The sequence below is a fragment of the Cygnus atratus genome, chromosome 11 (genome assembly GCF_013377495.2).
Source record: "Cygnus atratus isolate AKBS03 ecotype Queensland, Australia chromosome 11, CAtr_DNAZoo_HiC_assembly, whole genome shotgun sequence".
NCBI lineage: Eukaryota > Metazoa > Chordata > Aves > Anseriformes > Anatidae > Cygnus > Cygnus atratus.
The window spans coordinates 2,320,262-2,339,415 of record NC_066372.1 but is presented as its reverse complement, the minus strand read 5'-3'; the positions used below and the strand labels follow the sequence as shown (position 1 = coordinate 2,339,415).

Below are 19,154 nucleotides of genomic sequence, written 5' to 3'. Positions count from 1 at the left end.
CACGGTATTAAAGCTGCAGGGGTATTATTAGAATTCTAAGTGCAGGCGCTTTCTGATGGTGTAATGCGCAGCTTAGGATAAAGTCCTGTGCATATCTGTGTGTATTGCGGTGTTCTCTTACATTCAGTCACACTATCAGTGTTTTATTAGGCTAGATGCAGTCATTTCTGGGGTGTTCTTCCACCAATGTGTGCAGAGCTCAGCTCTGCCAGTCAACAGCTGGCTTAGGACAGCAAACTTAAAAGCTGTTGTGCCAATGTGCTGTCCTGCTTTTATTGCACCTGCAGAGCACCAGGTGCGGAAAGGACCCTCGGTGGTGCTGCCTCTGCCTGTCCCACCTGGGAACCGACTCAGGGTTGTGGCTCCTGCCTCCTGCTAGCCAAACTCGTGCTCGGTTTACCGGTGCGATAAACGCTCCTCTTAGCCGTCCTGTTCCTCCTGTACCTCGTGGGTAACAGCTTCACAGAAAGGGGCCGAGTGCTTTTCGGAAAGGCCAGGGGGGTGCTTGAGTGAGGAAACTCGAGGCTGCTTTTTTAGGCAACTGCGTAAACTACTGCGTTTTTGCAGAAGTAAATGTTCCATGAAATAAAAATACTTGGAAAGCAAACAGATAAAATATACAGGAAGCTTGAATGTCACGACTAACGAAGCTGGATGTTTTGCATATAGCCTTCTGTAAGGCGTTATCTGTATCTGCGGTCTTCAAGTAGCCCAACTGCTCAGAGGCGGCCGCGCACCCGGCCTCCGCGGGACCGAGTGCCTGCCTGAGTCCCGCGGGGGCAGCGCAGTGGGGGACCTCGGCGCGAAGCGAGCAGCCCTTTCTCCCCGCTCTGGATCGCCCCGCTGAGGCCGAGGTGGCTGTGGGGCCCGGATCCGGGCTCCTCCGCTCGGCTCCCCGGGGCGAGGCGGGAGGCAGCGCCTCGGGGCCGGGGGCGCCCTCCCGTCGGGCTGCCCCCAGCGCCGTCCCCGCGCCCGCCCCGGCCGCGTCCCGGCCCCGCCCCGCCCCCGCCCCGCCCCTCCCGCCGTGCCCGGGGGCGGGGGCAGGCGGCGGCGGGGCCAATGGGCGCGGGCCGCTGTTGCTATGCGCGCCCCTACTCTGCCTGCCGGCCGCGCGCCCCGCTGCGCGCCCCCGCGGCGGCCGCCGGGCACGGGCGCTGCCGGGATGGTGTGCGGCGGGGACAAAGGGCTGCGCGGCGCAGGTGGGTGCGGGGGCGGCGGGGGGCCGCGGCGCTGCGAGCCGTCTCCTTCTTTGCAGCCTCCCCCCGCGGCCGGCAGGGGAAGGGGCAGCCTAGCGGCTGGCCCCGTGGGCTCGGTGCCGGCCGGTCGGGCTGCGGGGGGGCCGGGCCGGGGCGCTGGGAGCCGGGCAGCGCGGCGCCGGGGCTGCCCGCAGCCCTTCGTGCGCCGCCGGGCCGAGCTCGCCTCGTCTGGCCGCGGGCAGCCCCGCGCCTCTGCCCCGCAGCCCCCCAGCCTTACCGGCGTCGTCTGTGGAGGTCGGGCTTCCTTCCTCCTCCTCCCGCAGGAGGAAACTTGGCGAGTTTTGTTTTCTGCTGGGAACACCGCGCAGAAGTGTTACCGGTCCTCTGCCGCCTCTCGTTTGTCTTGGGGCAAATGAAGCTGATGCAAAAATGTCAGCTTTGGGGGCGGCCAAAACCGTATATTTTTAGTTAGCTGCTCACTGATAGCTCGCCTCTGTGCTGTGTATAAAGCTGATTAAATAACACACTGAATTCAGCGCTGAACTAAGCATTACCTATTCCTTTTTGTTGCAAACACATCCTCTACGAATGCAAATGTTGTTCAGACTGGGTCCGCATGTAGGGCTGGCTTCTGTTCCTCAGAGGTACCAGAGCTCTCCTGTAGGTCAGCCTCCCCTCCGACTTGAGGTGGTCCCCTCTTGCTGTGGGGCGAGGGGGGACCCCACAGTGTGCCCCCGTGGCTTGCATGGGAATACTTCTTTCCATCTGCTTGAAGGAGTAGTAAAGAACTTTTGAGAGGACAGCAAAACGTCATTATTATTGCATATATTAAGCTTTAAATCTGTTAATTTAACATCTGCTACCTTACACCTGTGCAGCAAATGACCTCGTATTAGGAGAGGAGGAGACAAACTTATGAGATTCTGTTAAGCCTTTAAATTTTGGCTATGGGAAAACTGTTAAGGCCTAACGACGTGGCTTACTTGTTACTAGCCAAATTGTGCTGTGAGAGACAGCTCTATTCTAAAACTATCAAAACAATCTCTTTTTACATGTTCAAAATTCAGTATTAGGCTCTGATGTCCATTTTAAAATGAGCAGTCTCTTGCACAGCTTGAGAGTTGTAATGTTCTCATGTATCCCTCTAAATAAAGTTTAAAACAATTTTGTGGGCCTGGCCATTCTCCCAGACCTTTTTCAATGAGAAGTATGTATTGTCTCTTTTGTAACTTTTTTACTTTTGCAGGTTACTGTTTAACCACTTAAGGGCAGGCCTTGTAGGTGAAGGTTAATAGCATTGGAAAAATTACCTGAGGAGCTTCATGCTACTTCATCATCAATTTCATCTCTGTTCTTTCTGAGATCCTTGCGATTCTGATGAAGAAGTACACTCTCTGCCTTTGGTCTGCTAGCCTTACTTCTTTTCCTCCACTCCATGCTCTAAATAATCTGGACTGCAAATACTGAAAGAAACCTCCTGAAGCTGAACATAGCCTCACTAGCTAGGAGGAGGATTTTGGGTGGTCAAACATGTTCTGACAGAGTTCCACAAGATAAATTACCCACCGCTTAGATGGCGATGAACAGGTTGTAACATCAAAGAGTTTTGAGAGATGAAGTAAGAAAGCTTAAAGAGAAGATGAATGCAGAAAGAAACTACAGTTCTACAGGTCAGATTTTACATGGGGTTTTTGTTTTGTCTTTATTTTGGATAAAATAATGGGATTCATAATCTACATTTCCTCACCTGAGGATACTTCCTAACAAGACCTATGCTTTTTTCTGTTTTTTTTTAATGTAACTGGATAGTTAGTTCTGTTCTAGCAGCAGTGCTGCAAAAATTTCCAGCTTGTAGGTGTGATTTCTATCTGACGTGATGGTTGTAATAAAGTTCCAAGAGTATCAGCTCCTGCTTAACCCACATACTACATATCTACTGTTTCATGTGTTGTCCATTAAAATAAAATTCTTGAATTCTTGAGTGTTTCTATCTCTTCTCCTTGTGAATATTCTTTTAAAACTTTGTTATTAACAGTGCATTTGCACTTTTTGGTTTGTTTCTCACTTTCTTGTTTTTCAGGTATTCTGGGAAAAAAAAAAGGCAGCCCAACAGCATTAGTAAGTGCCTCACATGCTCACATGTAGACAGAAAATGTGCTTAACAGTTCCTCCTCAGTGTGGCTGTATTTATCTTGGGCTTAGATGTGCCATCAGTGTTTGGATAGCTTCTTGGAGTTGAACCAAATCTGTGGAGTTAGACGGGGTTTGATGGTCAGAAAGCTGCCCTGGGTGTAATGCACAAAGCCTTCACTTGGGAAGTTGAGTAATCTCTTAACGGATACTTTTCCTGAACATGGCCAAAGAGAAACCTTTTAAGATGGTCTAGCCTGTTTATTTGCATCTTCTTCTTTGGCACCAGAAGTAATGAAATCTTGTTTTCTTGTGATACACTATCACATGGTGCTCTAAGCCATTGCCATTGTATTAGATCTGTCCTTTGCACCTGTATGTTCATCTACCAAATCTCTCACCTCAGTAGAATCTGAGAAGGCATCTTAGCCCCTGCTGTCTTTGCACCAGTTCTTGCTTCACTGAGATTGCTAGTGCAGGTATCAGGTTGTTGGTGTGCCCACCATCTGAGCGAAAGACTAGACTGGAAAATATTGTCTTGTTATTTGGATGTGTGATTTAGCCTTCTGATACTTTGCAATGCTCTCTCTCTCTGTTCCCACGTAAGTACTTTAAGACTTTTTTTCCTTCACTTTAAGTTTGGGGGTCTGAGCTTTGCTGGCTGTACCTTGTACCTGTAAACAGAACGCTTTGGTATATGTGGCGCAGTACTTTCTCGTTAAATGACTGAAACAAGGACTTCCTGCTGAAGGTCTGGTATGTGTTCCTAGCAGTACTGATTTCTTTTTTTTTTTTCCTGTTAAGTAGTTTTAGGAACAGTAAAAGAAAAACAGTTGTATGTTGTTCCCTTTTTGTCAGTTTGTAGCCTCCAGTTTTCTTTTGAGTGCACAGTGAGTGAAGAGCAACAAGTCTGGCCAGCTGCCCTAGGACTAGATTCAGGAGTCAGTACTTCATTTTAGGTCACACGGATTTGAATGAAGATAGTGAGGTCAAGGGAAAAGATTTCAACTACAGACTTAAAGCTTGCAAATATGAGAGCTAAGTTTTTGCTTTCTTAGCGTATGCAGCTGGTAGATGAATATATTCCAGATTTCATTAGAGGATACAAGGCAGTATTTCTTTTGTAGTAACACATAGCTGAGTCTAGGCTGTTCGTATTCTGACGTAAAATTACAAAGCTAGTTTCTTCTGCAGTGTGGAGGAGATGAGGTATAGAAGATCGAGGGATGCTGTGGAACTGGGGAATGTAATGTAGTGGGGCGTGCTGAAACGGGAGGGATACAGCCACATCTACCCTCCGATAGAATTCTTTCCAGGTTGACATCTCTACCAATAAAGCTGCTACTTCCAGGAGGGTGTCTGCACAAGTGTATGCCTTTCCCTTACTGAGAAAGGAGAATATTGACTAGCAAGCTAAGGCCAGTAATAGTGATCATCCTACCTGGAAGAAAACTGAACCCTCGGATGAATTAAACTCACGTTAATTAGGAGTTTACAAAAGGGCTGAAGGTGGGGCAATAGGTTCTGCAAACTTAAATAGCAGGCACCAGAGATAACAAGTGCAGCTGTTGTTAAATAGTTAATAACAGATGGCTGAACTTCTGATGCAAATGATCAGGCAGAACAAGAGAAGTTCTCTGCATCCTGACCTAGCGACTCCTCACTGTTCCCATGGTAACTAACACATTTTTCCATTTTTAGCAAAGTTTATGGAACTGAAGATGACTTGTTGGTTTTATGACTTTAAAATAAATTTTAAATGGCAAAGCAGACCAGCTGGAGGAGAAAACATAAACTAAGAGAATGTGGATATGAATTCCTAGAGACCTTGTGTATTTTGGTTCCTATAAGACTGTTCTGAAACATGTCTAATGTACAGCATACTTTAAAATGCCTGGCGGTGAAAGTATTAGTTTAAATGCAGAAGGTGATAATCTGAGCAGATTCATCTGAATCCTTCTCATTTAACTTCATATGAAAATGACCTATTGCTATAAGAAGGGCATTGCAAGGGGAAAAGGGAGGAGGAGGAGGTAGGGGACTCTGGCTTTGGTGTGGGTGTGGTGCAGAGGAGCAAGGTAGAAGCTGTAGCTTATGGGATGGATGTGGCTTTTCATTTGTGGCCTAGGCGGGGATGGGGTGGTGGTGGTGGTGGGTTTGAAGCTCTGACCACTGGACAAGGTAGGACCTTCTGTGCCCCTTTGGTGATACAAAAAACTTCCACAGCGGCTGTGCATTGTTAAAGACAGAGTATTCTGCAGAAATACTGCTGCAGGTTTCCTCTGTCTGTGCTCTTTTTGCAAAGGTGCTGGCCTCTGGCTGTTTTGAGCAGGATGCTAGAAGGACAACAAGTGTTAACTTTCCTATGTGCTATAGCAAAGTCATTCTACAGTTCCTGTTCCTACTACCAAGTTAAATTAGAACTAGAATGTGCAAGATCTCTTTTTAGAGCAGGGTTCCCGAAAGAGCATTTGTGTAGACTAAACTTCACAGCACTGAAACTACTGGAGAAAAGTGCTTCTGAAGCAGGTTTTAGTTTGTTCTCTGGGGAAAGTCACAGACAAAATCTGTGAGTATTCCTGCATGTGAGTCACTTCTTATAAAGCATAAACAACCTGTTGTAAGCCTGTTTTTATCAGCGCTCTCAAAAATAAGTAGTTTCTTCAGCTGTTGCTGTTTTTGTGAGGTATGTTTTTGGCTGCAGATCTTATATTGTGCTAGCGGCTTCTTCTCCATAGAGTGAAGACAGTCCTTTATAGACAAGTACCTCCCCTGTATGTTCTCAAACTGCATTTGCAGAGAGCATTATCATGTTGCTGTGTTTGATTACCTGAATGGACCAGGGACTTCTTCAGCCTCCTCAGCCATAACATTACTTCCAAAGAGAAGGGAAGCAAATTCCTGGAATTCTTACCTGGTGGTTAGTATTTGTTATCTGGGATACAAATTAAGAGGCACGTTCAGGTCCCAGGGCTGTATTTTGCTATGTATTGTACAAACGTGGAAAAAAAGACTGTCCTCACCTCGGACCTTATGCAACTATCACACAGAATCAAGGGTTTCCAACAGGGGGGGTTGTAGGGAAAAAAGGGATAATACTGATAAACTGGGGTTTTGGCATTGTTTTGCACCACGTGCGTGCTTCCCAATTGTAGGGTAACTTGTGAAGTCCAAGTAATTAATGGTCTTGAAACTCCAATGCATCTGTGAAGGAAATTAATGTTGGAAGCTAGTTGGAAGCAAACGTTAACTGCAATAGTGAGAGACAACAGGAATGATGGCAAGCCATGGAAGATGGTGCAAAAGTTAAAAAAAAAAAAAAAAAAAAAGTCTTTTGTTATGGAAAAAAAAATTCAGCAGAGGAATGCAAAAAGATGTATTGAGAGTCAAAAAATACAACAGAAAAATGTTTTCCTGCTAGGCACCAGCCATACATACCTTCTTCATAAGGCTGGATGCTTCTATGTGTTTTGCACGCTTGTTTTCAGTGATGGATTCTGTGAGAAATGTGGGTGCAATGGGTGCTGCCCAGAGCAGGCAAATGAGGTGCTGCCGGGCGGTGGCATTGGCTGTGCCCAGCCCGAGCTCAGCACTGACAGGGAGTGCTTATAGCTTCATCCCAGCCTGTACTAGAAAAAACTCATCTCTGAGGAAAACCTGGGGCATAGCTGTCAAAGTGCACGCCCTGGGGATGTGGGTGCAGTGTGACTCCCCAGCCAGGACCCAGAGGGTGCCAGGGGTCCCTTTTTGCACATCGGGGAAGGGGCTGTTTGGGGCAGTGACCTGTGCCTGGCATTGCAGGAGCTCCCAGACGCATGTGAAGGGGTGCAGAGACCATCCAAAAGACGAGAAAGCACGTGTCTAGTGCGATCCCATGCTTTACTCTCTAAATGCTATTTGCTAGGGTCGCACACAGGATGGTCAGCTCAGCAAGAAGAGTCTAGTGAACTCAATTTCACGTTCCTTCTGGGGGTGAAGAGGGCGAGTTGCTTTATGCCTGGATCCCTATGCCATGTTCTGGTCCTTTTGAGATTAGCCACTAGTTCAGTTGATGAGAATAAAATGTTCGATGCTGAGAATCTCAACTATGTTTTATATCAGTTCTTGAAGATAAATGACTGCAAAAACCCGCTGTTAAAAGCAATAGTCAATGTAGTCATATATTCCTAATAGTCATATATTCCTAAAACTTAAAATGTTTTTATTATAATCTTCTATACTTCACTTTTCATCTACTCTTTAAAAGAAGAGATAATACAACAAAATTATGTGGTGTGGATGCTTCAAAATAATGAAACTTATTTTCCTTATGGATTTGTATCAGCAGATCTCTGCATAATCCTCTTTGGTGATGTAGAGGATTGGCAAAATGAACATGGCTGCCAGGTACTTCGATTTTGTGATGTTTGGGGGGGCTTTTTTGGTCTGATGCTCAGCTCTAGCATTCGTAGTAACTTGTGGCTATCGAACTTGACAAGTGGGCAAATCTTTGATGCCTGAACTGCTAGTAGCCAATGTGTAGTGGATAGAGACTTTCTGATGTTTCTGAGCTGCAGATGGCTTTAGAGCATTTTCTCCTTTAAAAAAAAAAGTCATTTTGACTTTTGTTGTGTTGTATATTTACCTTGTAAATTTTCTGTTGGTTTCAAACTCACATTTTTTCCCCCTGTTGGGTACTTTTGGTTACACGTATTTGTAAGTTATGGAGGAGGAGCTAAGCTTGGTTTTATTTGTTCGTCTCATTGCTTATGTCTGTTGTTTTTGCACGAAATACAAAAGAGCCCGTGGAGGACCTCAAGCCTGGGCTGGATAAAAGCTTTGATTCTTGTTCACGCTATTTTTAGCGTAGTGTTTTGTTTTCCTTGTAACTCCCTGCTCTGCGTCTTGACTCACAGGTCACTTGATTTTAGAGCGTGCGAGTGCAGAGCTCGGACCCCTGGTCGGTGTCGGACCCCCGGCCGGTGTCCCAAGCGCTGCGTTGTCTGGAGGAGCCGGGGGATCCTGCTTGCTGCTGGGGTGTTGGGAGTGGTGCTGAGTGGAAGGGTGAGCCCTGTCCCTGAGGTTCTCTGGAAAGTATGTTCTAAGAATACGCGGTACAGGCTGTTACAAAACACACGTGCAAGCAATAAACTCGGCGCGGAGGCCAGGGCTGATGGGTGACTCGAGGTCAGAGCCCGCGGGGCCGCTGTCGCCAGGCCCACGCTGCACCGGCAGCCATGGTCAGCCTCAACACGCTGCCCCCCTCCAGGAGGGGGAAGTGTTTTGAACAGCTCTGTTGTGAATACACCGCTGTTGTTCGTGCTCTAGTAGTGTTAATTTTAGCGCCTCAGGCGAGTGTCTCGTGTCTAGGGCTGTCAGGAGCTTGTTTTGCTCCACGAGGTGCCGGGTGGCAGGGATGTTTATGGGAGCCTTCCAAGCTGCACTGCGGGCTGGCTGAATGAAGGGCAGAGGGAAAGCAGATGCTTGCAGTTTTTAAGCAAACAAGTGTTTCTTAAATTGCAGTGCTCAAGTGGGTCCGGTTTTTAAAAAGGTACTTTCCAAGGCGTGTGTGTTTGTGCACAGGAAGCCTAACAACATCTGAGTGCTCCACAGTTTCATTAGGGGGGTTGTGTTCTTAAATCCTGAAGTAAATCTGAACTGTAACAAGATAGCTGTCACACAGCCAGGCTCCTGGTGATTCTTCAGACTGCCTGAGAGAGGGACAAAACCTGTATCCATCAAGCTATTCGGTACTTGCACAGATGGAATAAGGCTAGGCATGTGCAATGACTATTGTGATGGTTTGGACTGGAATAAAAGTACATTACTGCCCGAGCAGTCGACAGTTTTTAATTCCTGGCACGAGATCTTTTAAGCCTTGTGGAAAGCTGCACAGACTGTCATTTCCCCTAGAATTTTAAAAAATAAGGCAAATTAATATCTAGATATTCTGGATGGATTAACCGAGACAGGGATATCAGCTGAACCAAGCACAAGTGTGGGTGTTTTCAGTGCTTCTTTCATCCATGACGCTGCGTTGTAGTTTTTATAGGTTCCTGTCAGACGACAGAATATTTGAAGTCTCCTGTTGGGGCCCCTGAGAGAAGGTGCTGCTGCACAGCTTCCTGAGGCGTTGGTGAGTTGCTGGTAGCACCTCTTTTGCACTCTTATCAAATTCATGGTGCTAGTAATAATACCAGAAGTTTAGGAGAAGTGATAGATCCAGGTGAGGACAAGAATTCCTTCCCCTGAAGAAGTGACATACTAATCGTGCACGTGGGAGGCCCCAGTCAGTTTTTTAATAGCCTTGTAATAGAGTAGACTACTTTTTACCAAAAAAGTGGACTAGGTCATAAGTGGTTTTTCCCAGAATAACTGCCCTTCCCTCGTCCCACATCCTTCTCTGGCTTACTGGCTTGGTTTTTTTAAGGCACACCACAGTAAAACTGAGAAATTACAATATCTATTAGAAATAGATACTGGTGCTTAAATTTAAGGAGATTTTCAACGTGCAAGCAGTTCCTGAGTAGTCTTGGAAACTGCATTCTTGTATCTTTCTGCCCATTGAAAAAAAGGAATGTTTCAAGAGAGGAAAAGCAAGGAGGACGTAGCAAGGGTGTCTGGTTTATGTATTGCTGCTCCCCTGGGAGTTCAAAGTCAGTAGACTTTGGTCTGAGGAAAATGGCTGTAACCGCCCCCCAGTTGGGCTTGTTGGCACCGTACAGTTTGTGCAGGTGAGTGGCTAGTGATCGGTGAAAGTTTTCGGAGTGTGACACCATTTCCAAGGCCAAGCACTTCGGAACTTGCAAAACGTCCCCTGCTCTGACAACAGGATTGCTGTGAAGGCCGAGAGCTTAGTTAAGGTTTTCCATAACGTGTGATCCTGTAAGTCACATGGCTCTTCTTTCAGAGGGATTTCCCTGCTTCTCACAGCTGTGGCATCCCTGTCGAGTCCACCCAAAAATGAGTCAGTGTTGCGTGTTTTGCTTTCATGTTGAACTTCATGAATTTGCTCTGGTTTATTTTTAAGAGGCCTGGCAACAGTCTGAAGCAAATGTCGTGTTTTGTAATGGTTCTTTTCTTGCAGTGACCATAAGGAAGAAAAATACCAGCTTGGGTGTCTGTGGCATTTTTCTCTTGTATAATACCAGGTGTTTGAGACAATGAGACACACTTGCACACTGCATAGATGGCATTCACCATCAGGAGCTTTATGTGCTCCCGCTTCAGGTTTGTTCAGCCCCTTAATGATTCTTCTGAATCATTCGCTCAAAATCTTGAGAGCTGAAGGCGCTTTAAATTCCTCCTCAGAAAAGAAATGTTATTAGAATTAACAGTAAAATAAGCACAAGAGCACTTGAAATTATGTTGTCAAAGTTTCTAAGAACTGTAATTACCTAAGGTGATGAGCTAAAGCCTGAAATATCTCAAAGATGATTTTTAGTGTTAGTGAGGAAGCTTTTTTTTTTTTTAAAAAAAAAAAGGCATTTCTGGCCTGTCTACATGACTATGAATGCTGTTCTCAAAGATACTTTTGCATATTGTAAAGATATGGAGCAGTAAACTGCAGAACAACATTTTAGCAGAAATCTGGGCAGCACAAGATACAAACATGTAGTGGTTTAAGTAGCGAGCTGCTCTGGCAGCTATCATAAGTACTGAAATACCTACCGTAGGTTTTCTTCAAACAACAGTCCAGTGTTTTTTTTCCAAGTAACATAAGAGTGATTTATTATCACAAATTGCTGTTTTACATCTTTAGATCGATCGCTGTATAAAATATTGCAGGTCTGCAAATAGTTGAGTCTTAGTCAAGCTTGATTGTTAAACAAATTAAAGAGAACTTATGTGTGCAGTCCTGAACTGTATTGTGTTTAAGGCCTCAGATAAAATTTCTGGCATCCATTTTTATTTATGTATTATAAAAATGCAGTCACAGCCAGAATTTAATGCAGAACTGCTGTCAACCTGTTTAATGGGAGGGGAGTCTTGGCTTTCAAATGGAATTAGACCTCCTGGTACTCAACTGCTGCAACTGTCATATGGATGTTATGCTTTCAGAAAGAGGTGAGGCCTGGCCAAGTACGCATGCTTTTTCATTGTAAATTCATGTTGGGCTTCCATTGAAAAGAAAGCTACGGATATGGAGCCACTGCAGAATGGTATTTACAGCTAGCAGAAAGTTGAGCAGGTCAGTGAAAGCCTTCGGTCTGTGTGCCCTCGGCTGTATCGCTGCTGCTGCTCAGTTGGTTCTTGAATTGGTGAGTTCTGGCAGCGAAGCTCCTCATCAGCCATCATCGTCCTCATCTCCAGAGTCCGTTTGGCTAGGGAAGCCTTGGCGAAGGATGAGGCCTCGTCCCTCCAAGGAGGTTGCCTTCATCAGAAGTGAGTGGTGAAGGAAGTTTGAAAAAAGCTTGAATGTATATTTAGAAATCTGATGTAGGAAAATCTGTACTTTAATGTTAAAAAACTTAATCATTTTCTGGGAAACACCTTAGGAAAAAATGTTCACATTCTGTAAGCTTAAGGAGGCTGTGTTTTCTGTTCTAGGGTGATGTACTGCCTCCCTCCCTGGCTCCTTCCCCTCCCAAACCACCTTGGCTGGCCGAGGTTGCATGCTGTGCTGGCGGAGACTGAAGCTCGCCTAGGTCTCCTCTCCACAGGTCCCTTGCTCCCTTCTGTGAAGTAGGGTGTGAGCTTAAAACAGGATCACTTCAGTAATTTCTTTTCCATATAATCTTGCAAAATTTGTATCTGCATATTTATGAGCATGGTAAATCAGTGTTGATGTTGAGTGAAGGCTGTATAGAAAACCTTCCTTCCTTCCCAATTACAGCTGTACAGTCTACTGAGCATTTATTCTATACTTTTAGTGACATGTACCTCTGCTGAAAGAGATGTTTTCTAATCATTTACCTTTTATGAACTAACAAAGATATCTGAAAAACAGTTCAGAGCTGCTGAACTAGAAATCCTATTGCTTTGTCAGTTTTTTTAAGGGTCTGTCTCAGTGGTAGGTTTATCAAGTCACGCAGTTTGTTCTAATACCTAACGTAGGCAGCGATCAGCTAACCAAGGGAAAAAGTAGAGCTAGAAGAGAGCAGATGGAAAACAAACAAACAAAAAAAAGCCAAATGGCAATCTAGGAAGTCTTAGTATAAAGGAAAACACAAATTGTGTTTAATTAAGAGCATTAACTGAGGCAGAAGTCCTCTTTGCTTTCACTACCTGTCTGGTTATAGCATGTTAGTACAAGTAGCATCTTTTGTAACCCGTTCTGTAGACTGCTAAGTCTAACGATCAGCAAAAAGTGTTATGTGTTGTTTCTCCACCCTGCTTGAATTTAAAATCTAAAACATCCTTTAAAACGTCAGCATTAGAGCTCTTACAGCTTTATGCTGATACTCCAGGGCTCTCCTGCCTTTGTTAGGATTTGGTGGAACAGCTGTATTTTATAATATGTGATCTCTCCCAGTTCAATGAACTGGGATTTGAAAAGAGTCTGAAACTTGCTGCCAGTCTTCAGGTATTGCTTTTCTTCTATTAAATGCAGGCCACGAAATCATAATGGTTAGTCTGCTTCACCATTTGTGATTTCCTTCTGAAGGAAGAAACAGTTGAGCTTACATCATTTGTTCTTTTTCTTTCCCCAATTAAGTGAAAATAAAGTTAGTTTCTCTGATCAAAATACAGATGTAGGACCTAGAGGTTGGTTGATTGCCAAAAAGTCAAAAGAAGCAGGTTAAACTGATGTTGCTAGGTAAAAATAGCAAGTTACAGTTGGAAGAAGAGAACTGACTCAGTAAGCTGTACAGTGATGGCAAAATAGGATGTCAGCCAAAGCGCAGGAAGCAAGATGGGAACACCCAGATCAGTTTACCAGTCTGCATTTTGTGCTCTCAGAGCACTAGTTTCTGAGATTATTGCAGAGAAAATGAGCTTTAAGTGAATGCAACTGCTTTTCTTCCCTTGGCTTTTATGTCGGTACTCATTAAACTGTTTGACCCTGAATAGGTTTTGGTAGAAGTCGTTTTGTGAATTGTACTTTTTGTCCAGCCCAGTTTTAAGCCCACTGTCTTTCTGATAACTTCACTTGCTGCAAAAAATGACTTGAGAGTAGTTTTGAGTGCTGTGAGATGCGTGCAGTAGGGATGCGGTGACACGGAGGTGCAGGGAGCGCTGCAGGCTGGGGGGAGCTGGCAGTACCGACGGTACTGATGGATTTGTGTGGCTCTGGAGGAGCTTCATCAGCTGCCACGTAGCCATGTCTTGCTTTTTAAAAATCACCCCTTACTTGCAAGATTTTGTGTGGTTATGTTTTCTGATTATAACCTGTTGTAAGAACACCAAAGCAGATGATTTTTTCCAATTCCTCTGTGTAGAACTAAGTAGATCCAGCACTTGTTTAGCTTCTAGTCTATTTTCTTTGAACAAGAGCAGGGTCTACATCAATCCTAATTTAAAACTCCTGTGCTACCGTTTCCTGCCTCCACCTGAACTGTTTGATAATTGGGTAGTGGTTCAACTCAATACGCTGGAAAACAAAAGAAGGCAGCAGAAGTAAGATGAGGCATTGCACTTCTATACTAGAATTTTCTTAATGGCTGTCACGCTTTCCAGGCTCAAAGATCGATGAGGAACTAAGACAGGATTCAATGCAGGAAAAAAAAAAAATCTATAGAGGAACATCCCTAAAATAAGGTGCGTCACCAGGTCATCGCATTTGCTTAAATTTAAGTAAACCTAGCTAATGGCTTGTTTCTTGAAAGGAGTAGGCCAGCTTATGATTTCGACTCTTGATATCTAAAATTATACTTAAAACCTTAATATTGTAAGGCTTGTGAGCTGTGTGACTTCAGATATAATTATGGGCTTGTAGCGTATGGACACAACATCCAGAAAATCATGGATTTCGGAGGTTCAAGGGCAGCTTTCTTTGAAGTGGAGTACAACATGGAGTTAGTTAACTGAAGCATCCTTAGGTGTTTCTAATTCCAGAAGAGAAGCTGTTAGTCAAATGTTTACTTTGTGTTTCATTTCCTTTACAGTAGTTTCTTGAATTCCTGCCTTACTCTTAAAACCCAGAACTACCTTTAACCCACTTTTGGAAAAGTGAGATAATAAAACCTATTTGGAGTTAGCTGTTTTGGCGGAAGGACCAGAGAGCCTTAGCTGTAGCTTTTTTAATGCCTCGCAGTGCCTTTGCTAGGAGGAGAGGGGAAGTAAAAAAAAAAAAAATAAAAAAAAATAAAAATTGACACTGGGGTCGTACCAAACGTACTTGAAAATAAATGAAATGCAGCACAGTCTGGGTTCGGAGGGGTGCGTGGGGGCAGCGTTGGGTGGAGGTGAGTGCCCAGTGCTGGCCGGGCAGCTGGGAGTGGGCGAACATCAGGGCTGGCATCCAGCTGCTCTGAGCAGCCCGTACTGTGCGGTTCCTGCTTCGTGGCGTCTGCTTGCTGGGCTTCAGCTTCCTACCGAGTGAGATGGGGATCTGAGTGCTTTATGCTGGTGGCCTTCAAAGTCTGTTATGGGTGCCTGAAGACTTTCCAGGGACAGTCTTAGAGCATATTTTAAAGGTAATTATTAGCTGTGTTTCATGTACTCCCTTAAAAGTAGCCCTCCAAATCAGTGGGGATCAGGGCTGCAAGTGAACAGGCCGGCCTTGCCTTCAAGAAGGGCTCAAAATGCTCAGTATGTGAAGTCCTGAGAGGGGCCCAGCAAGGTCGGTAGGTGGTTGTGGTGTCCAGTGCAGTCCGAAAGGTGCTCAGACAAGAAGATAAGCATGGGGTGAGAGCTGTTGCAGCACCACCTGGCCGTCCGCAGGCAGCTCCCCAGAGGACAGCACAGGGTGAGGGGATGCAGGCCCTGCCCAGAGCTGATCCCACTGCTACCACCCCTGCAGGAAAGGATCCCAGCTCGCAGCCTGACTTTGGGGTGGCCCTGGGAGCACAATGGGCTGCATGATACCGAATGTCTTTGCTTCCTGTCTGAGCCTAGAAAATAGATTAAATGCTCTTCTACTACACGTGAAAACACGTTCTGTAATTGCAACAGAAAATACTGTAGTAGGAAAGGGAAGGGAGTTGGTCCCCGCAGTCGTGACCTAGCTGTGAAAGGAATCAGCTGGGCGCAACTGGCTGAGCTGAAGTGTGGGGAAAGTGCTTGCTTACAGCTAAGTGAGTCTGTGGCTCGCTTGTACCCCATGTGTAATTTCAAGAGATTTTAGAACACGAGCCAGTTTTAACTTTCTTTGGTTTTGAGTTCTTGTTCTTTCCTGCGGTGCTCCAGTGATTTGTGGTTGGGGGCGGGCAAGGATCTGAAGACCCTTCATGAAATCTCCTGTTAAACAGGCTTTCCTGTTTGTCCAGAAGATGTAGAAAAACACTTCTTGTTTTAGAGGAGACAAAGGAAGACAAAAATGATGTACCTCAAGGTTTAAATTCTTCAGTATTGTATATTTTGTTCTATTTGTAGTAGCTTCAGTCTAAATTTATATTTTTCTCGTTTTCACTCCTACAGTAGTGTGACATCTGTTGCTCCCTTTTTTGACTAGCTGGTCAGTGCACTTAAGTTTCAATTTGTGATTAAAGGGCAGTAGTGTCTATTGCTTTAATTCCCATGTATTTGTGTCAACTAACTGGAGTTTTAGCTATTTTAAGGGAAATAAGAACCGTACGTTGCTGGGATGCAGATTTTCTATTATACACTTGCATGTCCTGTTGGTAGAGATGAAGCAGAATAAAAATCATGTCTGTAGACAGATTATAGGATTGAGGTTATTCTGTGCACAGTATATGATGCCCTAAATAGGGCTGAATCATAGACAAAAGCAAACTGTCACTGCACACATGCACCAAGACTTTTTTTTTTATAACTAAACACTGAGTTTGCTGTTTCTGTAAATGTCTTTCCACCCTTGTCCTCAATTACATCAACTTGCATCATCTGTGCCTGTTGTGTAGGAACAATTACCAGCTTCTCAGTATTCATTGTTTTTTTCCTTTACTAAAGCTACTAGTTGTTAAATAATATAGAAATCTAGTGGAGCTGAAAAAAAGTTAATATGCCACATGAAATTTGTAGGAAAATGCATTTCTCCATATCCATTGTTATTTGTGCTTAAAAAAAAGATTGAATGCCTTGATTGTTGTACTGTTGACATAATTTTTAAGCGTTGGCCCTGCCCTCATAATGCTGTTATGAAAACAGCCGCATTTCCTAGCTCAGCACTTGGTGCTTGTCATCCTTTAAGGGGATGCAGTTTCCATTTCGGAACATCCTATTTGTGTAATGCAGCCAGTGCAGATGTGTCTGTCTAGCTAGCTGGTCTCCTCTTCCATGCTTCAGGCAAGGAACTGGCAACTTGTGAAATAGCAGCGCTGACCCAGGGGCACAGGCAGTGTTTGTGCATTGAACTTGAACCTCTGCCTTATCTGTTTATATAAAGTAACACCATCCATGTATTCTGAGCCTTGAGTAATGTCTGTCTGAGGTACTCTGCGCTATATATTTACCTTGTTTATTCGCTAGGTGGATCTTGCATTTGGACATGTTCAAGCAGTCTCTGGCTTATGTCAGTATGATATGTCTGTGAAGAAACTGTATGTTTGAAGTATACAGTATGAACTTCGGTATCAGGTGGTTTTAATGCATAAGGAAGGTGGGCTTTTTGCCTGAATCTAACCAGCTGTGAAGAAGCACTCAGGCCATAGATTTTATCCATTAATTTGTGTCAGGTCCAAAAACTTTTGGTCAAATTCAGATCCTTTCTGAAAGACAGGGCCAATTAATAGGTCTACTGCACCACGTGATAAGCTGTTAATGTTAATTATAGGGCATATCTATTTTATTATTAGTTGCTATTTAAAGTTTTCTAGAGTAAATTATCAGGTATCACATCTTACTGTGCACACTCCTGTTCCTTAAGAAGCTATTTGTTTGAGGTAGGATCTGCCTGTATAAACACATGCATCTTGATCAAGCTCTTTAACTTTTTTTTAAAACTGTAGTGTTTTTAGCATACTTTAACTATACAGTTTCTCTCATATTTTCTTAAGGATGAATATTTTCTTCCCCTTTCTGTTTCATCTGCTAAACGTGAAGCCATCCTTGTTTTCATCTCTCCTGCTCAGCACTTTCTAGGTTTTTGAAACTTCTACATCAGAGTAGAAGCACTTCAATAGTGATCTGTCCTAGTGTGACTTTCTTAAAGTTATTGTGATCTTTGGACATGCAGAGATGAGCATGATGCTTGTATTAGCAGCCAGATAATAGCTAAATGCTTTTCAGAGTTTTTCCGAATCCCATTTCCTTGTTCTGTAAGTATGACTTACCTGTTGTTGACCAGGCTTTTGACTGGGGGGAAAAAAAAAAAAAAAAACGTTGCAGGTGCCTAATTTTGTAGGTGACTCATATCACTACACACGAGGCTTGTCCCCTCTGTTATTTACTGTTCCTTTAATCTTTCATGCTCCCTTTATTAGTAATTTTCTGCCCTCCGTCAGATGAATGACCACTGTAACTCATGCCAGATGATTTCATGTATGGTGCATGTGCCGCTCGGGGTCCTCCGGGGGAATTCATCTGTCCTCTGGCTGCTCTTGGTGGCCGGGTGACTGGTGCTGGCAGCACCCAGCTCGTCCAGACCCCACACTCCCTTCTGGGACGGGGACACAGCCGGGGCTGGGCAGTTGCCTGCCTCCCTCCTTACCCCCATGGCTGGAGCCGCAGGCTGGCTGCAAATGGTGGCAGTGGCTGCACGGAAAAAAGGGGTGGGGGGGGAAGTCTGTAGGAATGGGGGCTTGTATAATGACCTTGGCTCCCTGGCAGTGGGCTGGCTTCTCCTACATACCTTGTGCAGATCCCTCAAAATAGTCTGCAAGCCCTGGGGTCTGGGGAATACAAGCCTGGACTAGGCAATTATGTACATGCAAAAGCTAGTTTTACATACTTTGCAATTTGCATATGCAGGTAATTAGGCATTTAATTGGAGTTTTTGTTTAATACGTCCCTTATATGGATTTCTCAAGTCTGTCTTGCTATGCTTGCTAAATACCCTGGTGTTAGGGAATGAAGGCAACAAAAAACTTGAGTCCGGTTTTCTCCAAGAGGAAAGGTATTTATCCATGGTAATCAAAACAGGAATAGAAGTGGAGAAAAGAGGGACTTGGCTTGTCCGTCTTGGCAGTTTTGTGTTGGTGGATGACACAGGGCACATGCTAAAATTGTGAAGATGTCACGTGCCTTTCTTCCCCATAAGCATAAAAATAAAGAACCGCTGCCAGTCTTGCCTCCACCTGCTTTATTTTGCTACTCTTAAAATAGACTTTGAAGTCAATGCATTTTAGCTTCCTCTGAAGAGATCTTTCTGTAACCTCTTCAGTAACTAAATCATTTTGATCCTTGAGCGTTTCCAAGCAGAGGGGGGATGGCATGCCCTGGTTGTACTCGAGTCTGTTTGAAGGCTGTGTGACACCCTTAAGATGGGGGGGGGGAGAAGGGTGCTCTACAAAACGCCGTGAAATAGGGGACAGTTGCATTGTGCTCTGCAGGAATTGTGTGCCAGTGTAACTCGTGAAGAGCAATGCCAGCTGCTGCTTTGTTTACAGAGACTTGTTGAGTTTTAATTCTTTGCACAAGTTTAGACTGAGCATTGTACAAAACAATGAATATTCTGTATGTTCCTCGTGAACCTTTTCTATGTTTGAAAGCTGTTAATGGTAACTATAAATGGCCTTCTCTTAAATAACCTCCAGCTCTCAGCTGGAGGAGCGCTCAATAAAAATATTAAAGAACATTGTGTCCCACTTTTCCTAACAGAAGGAACACTTACTATTTTTTTTGCTA

The 19,154-nt window shown here is 44.4% G+C and overlaps 1 protein-coding gene across 4 annotated transcripts in view; it reads left to right on the top strand.

Moving 5' to 3' along the window:
- ATOSA (atos homolog A) overlaps positions 1-19,154 on the top strand; it is a 46,892-nt gene that overhangs the window by 10,789 nt on the left and 16,949 nt on the right. Inside the window, exons 1-2 of one of the 4 annotated variants that reach the window (XM_035553902.2) lie at positions 2,463-2,866; positions 3,277-3,314. The exons of 1 other annotated variant lie outside the window; for it this stretch is intronic. Coding sequence is in view for 1 of the 3 variants with exons in the window: in XM_035553900.2 (XP_035409793.1) it covers positions 1,163-1,199 (37 nt within the window). In the remaining 2 variants the exon portion in view is untranslated. Of the gene's footprint in view, positions 1-1,110; positions 1,200-2,462; positions 2,867-3,276; positions 3,315-9,348; positions 9,442-19,154 lie in introns of those variants that run through there. 2 more of the 4 variants (XM_035553903.2, XM_035553900.2) reach the window with 2 other exon arrangements.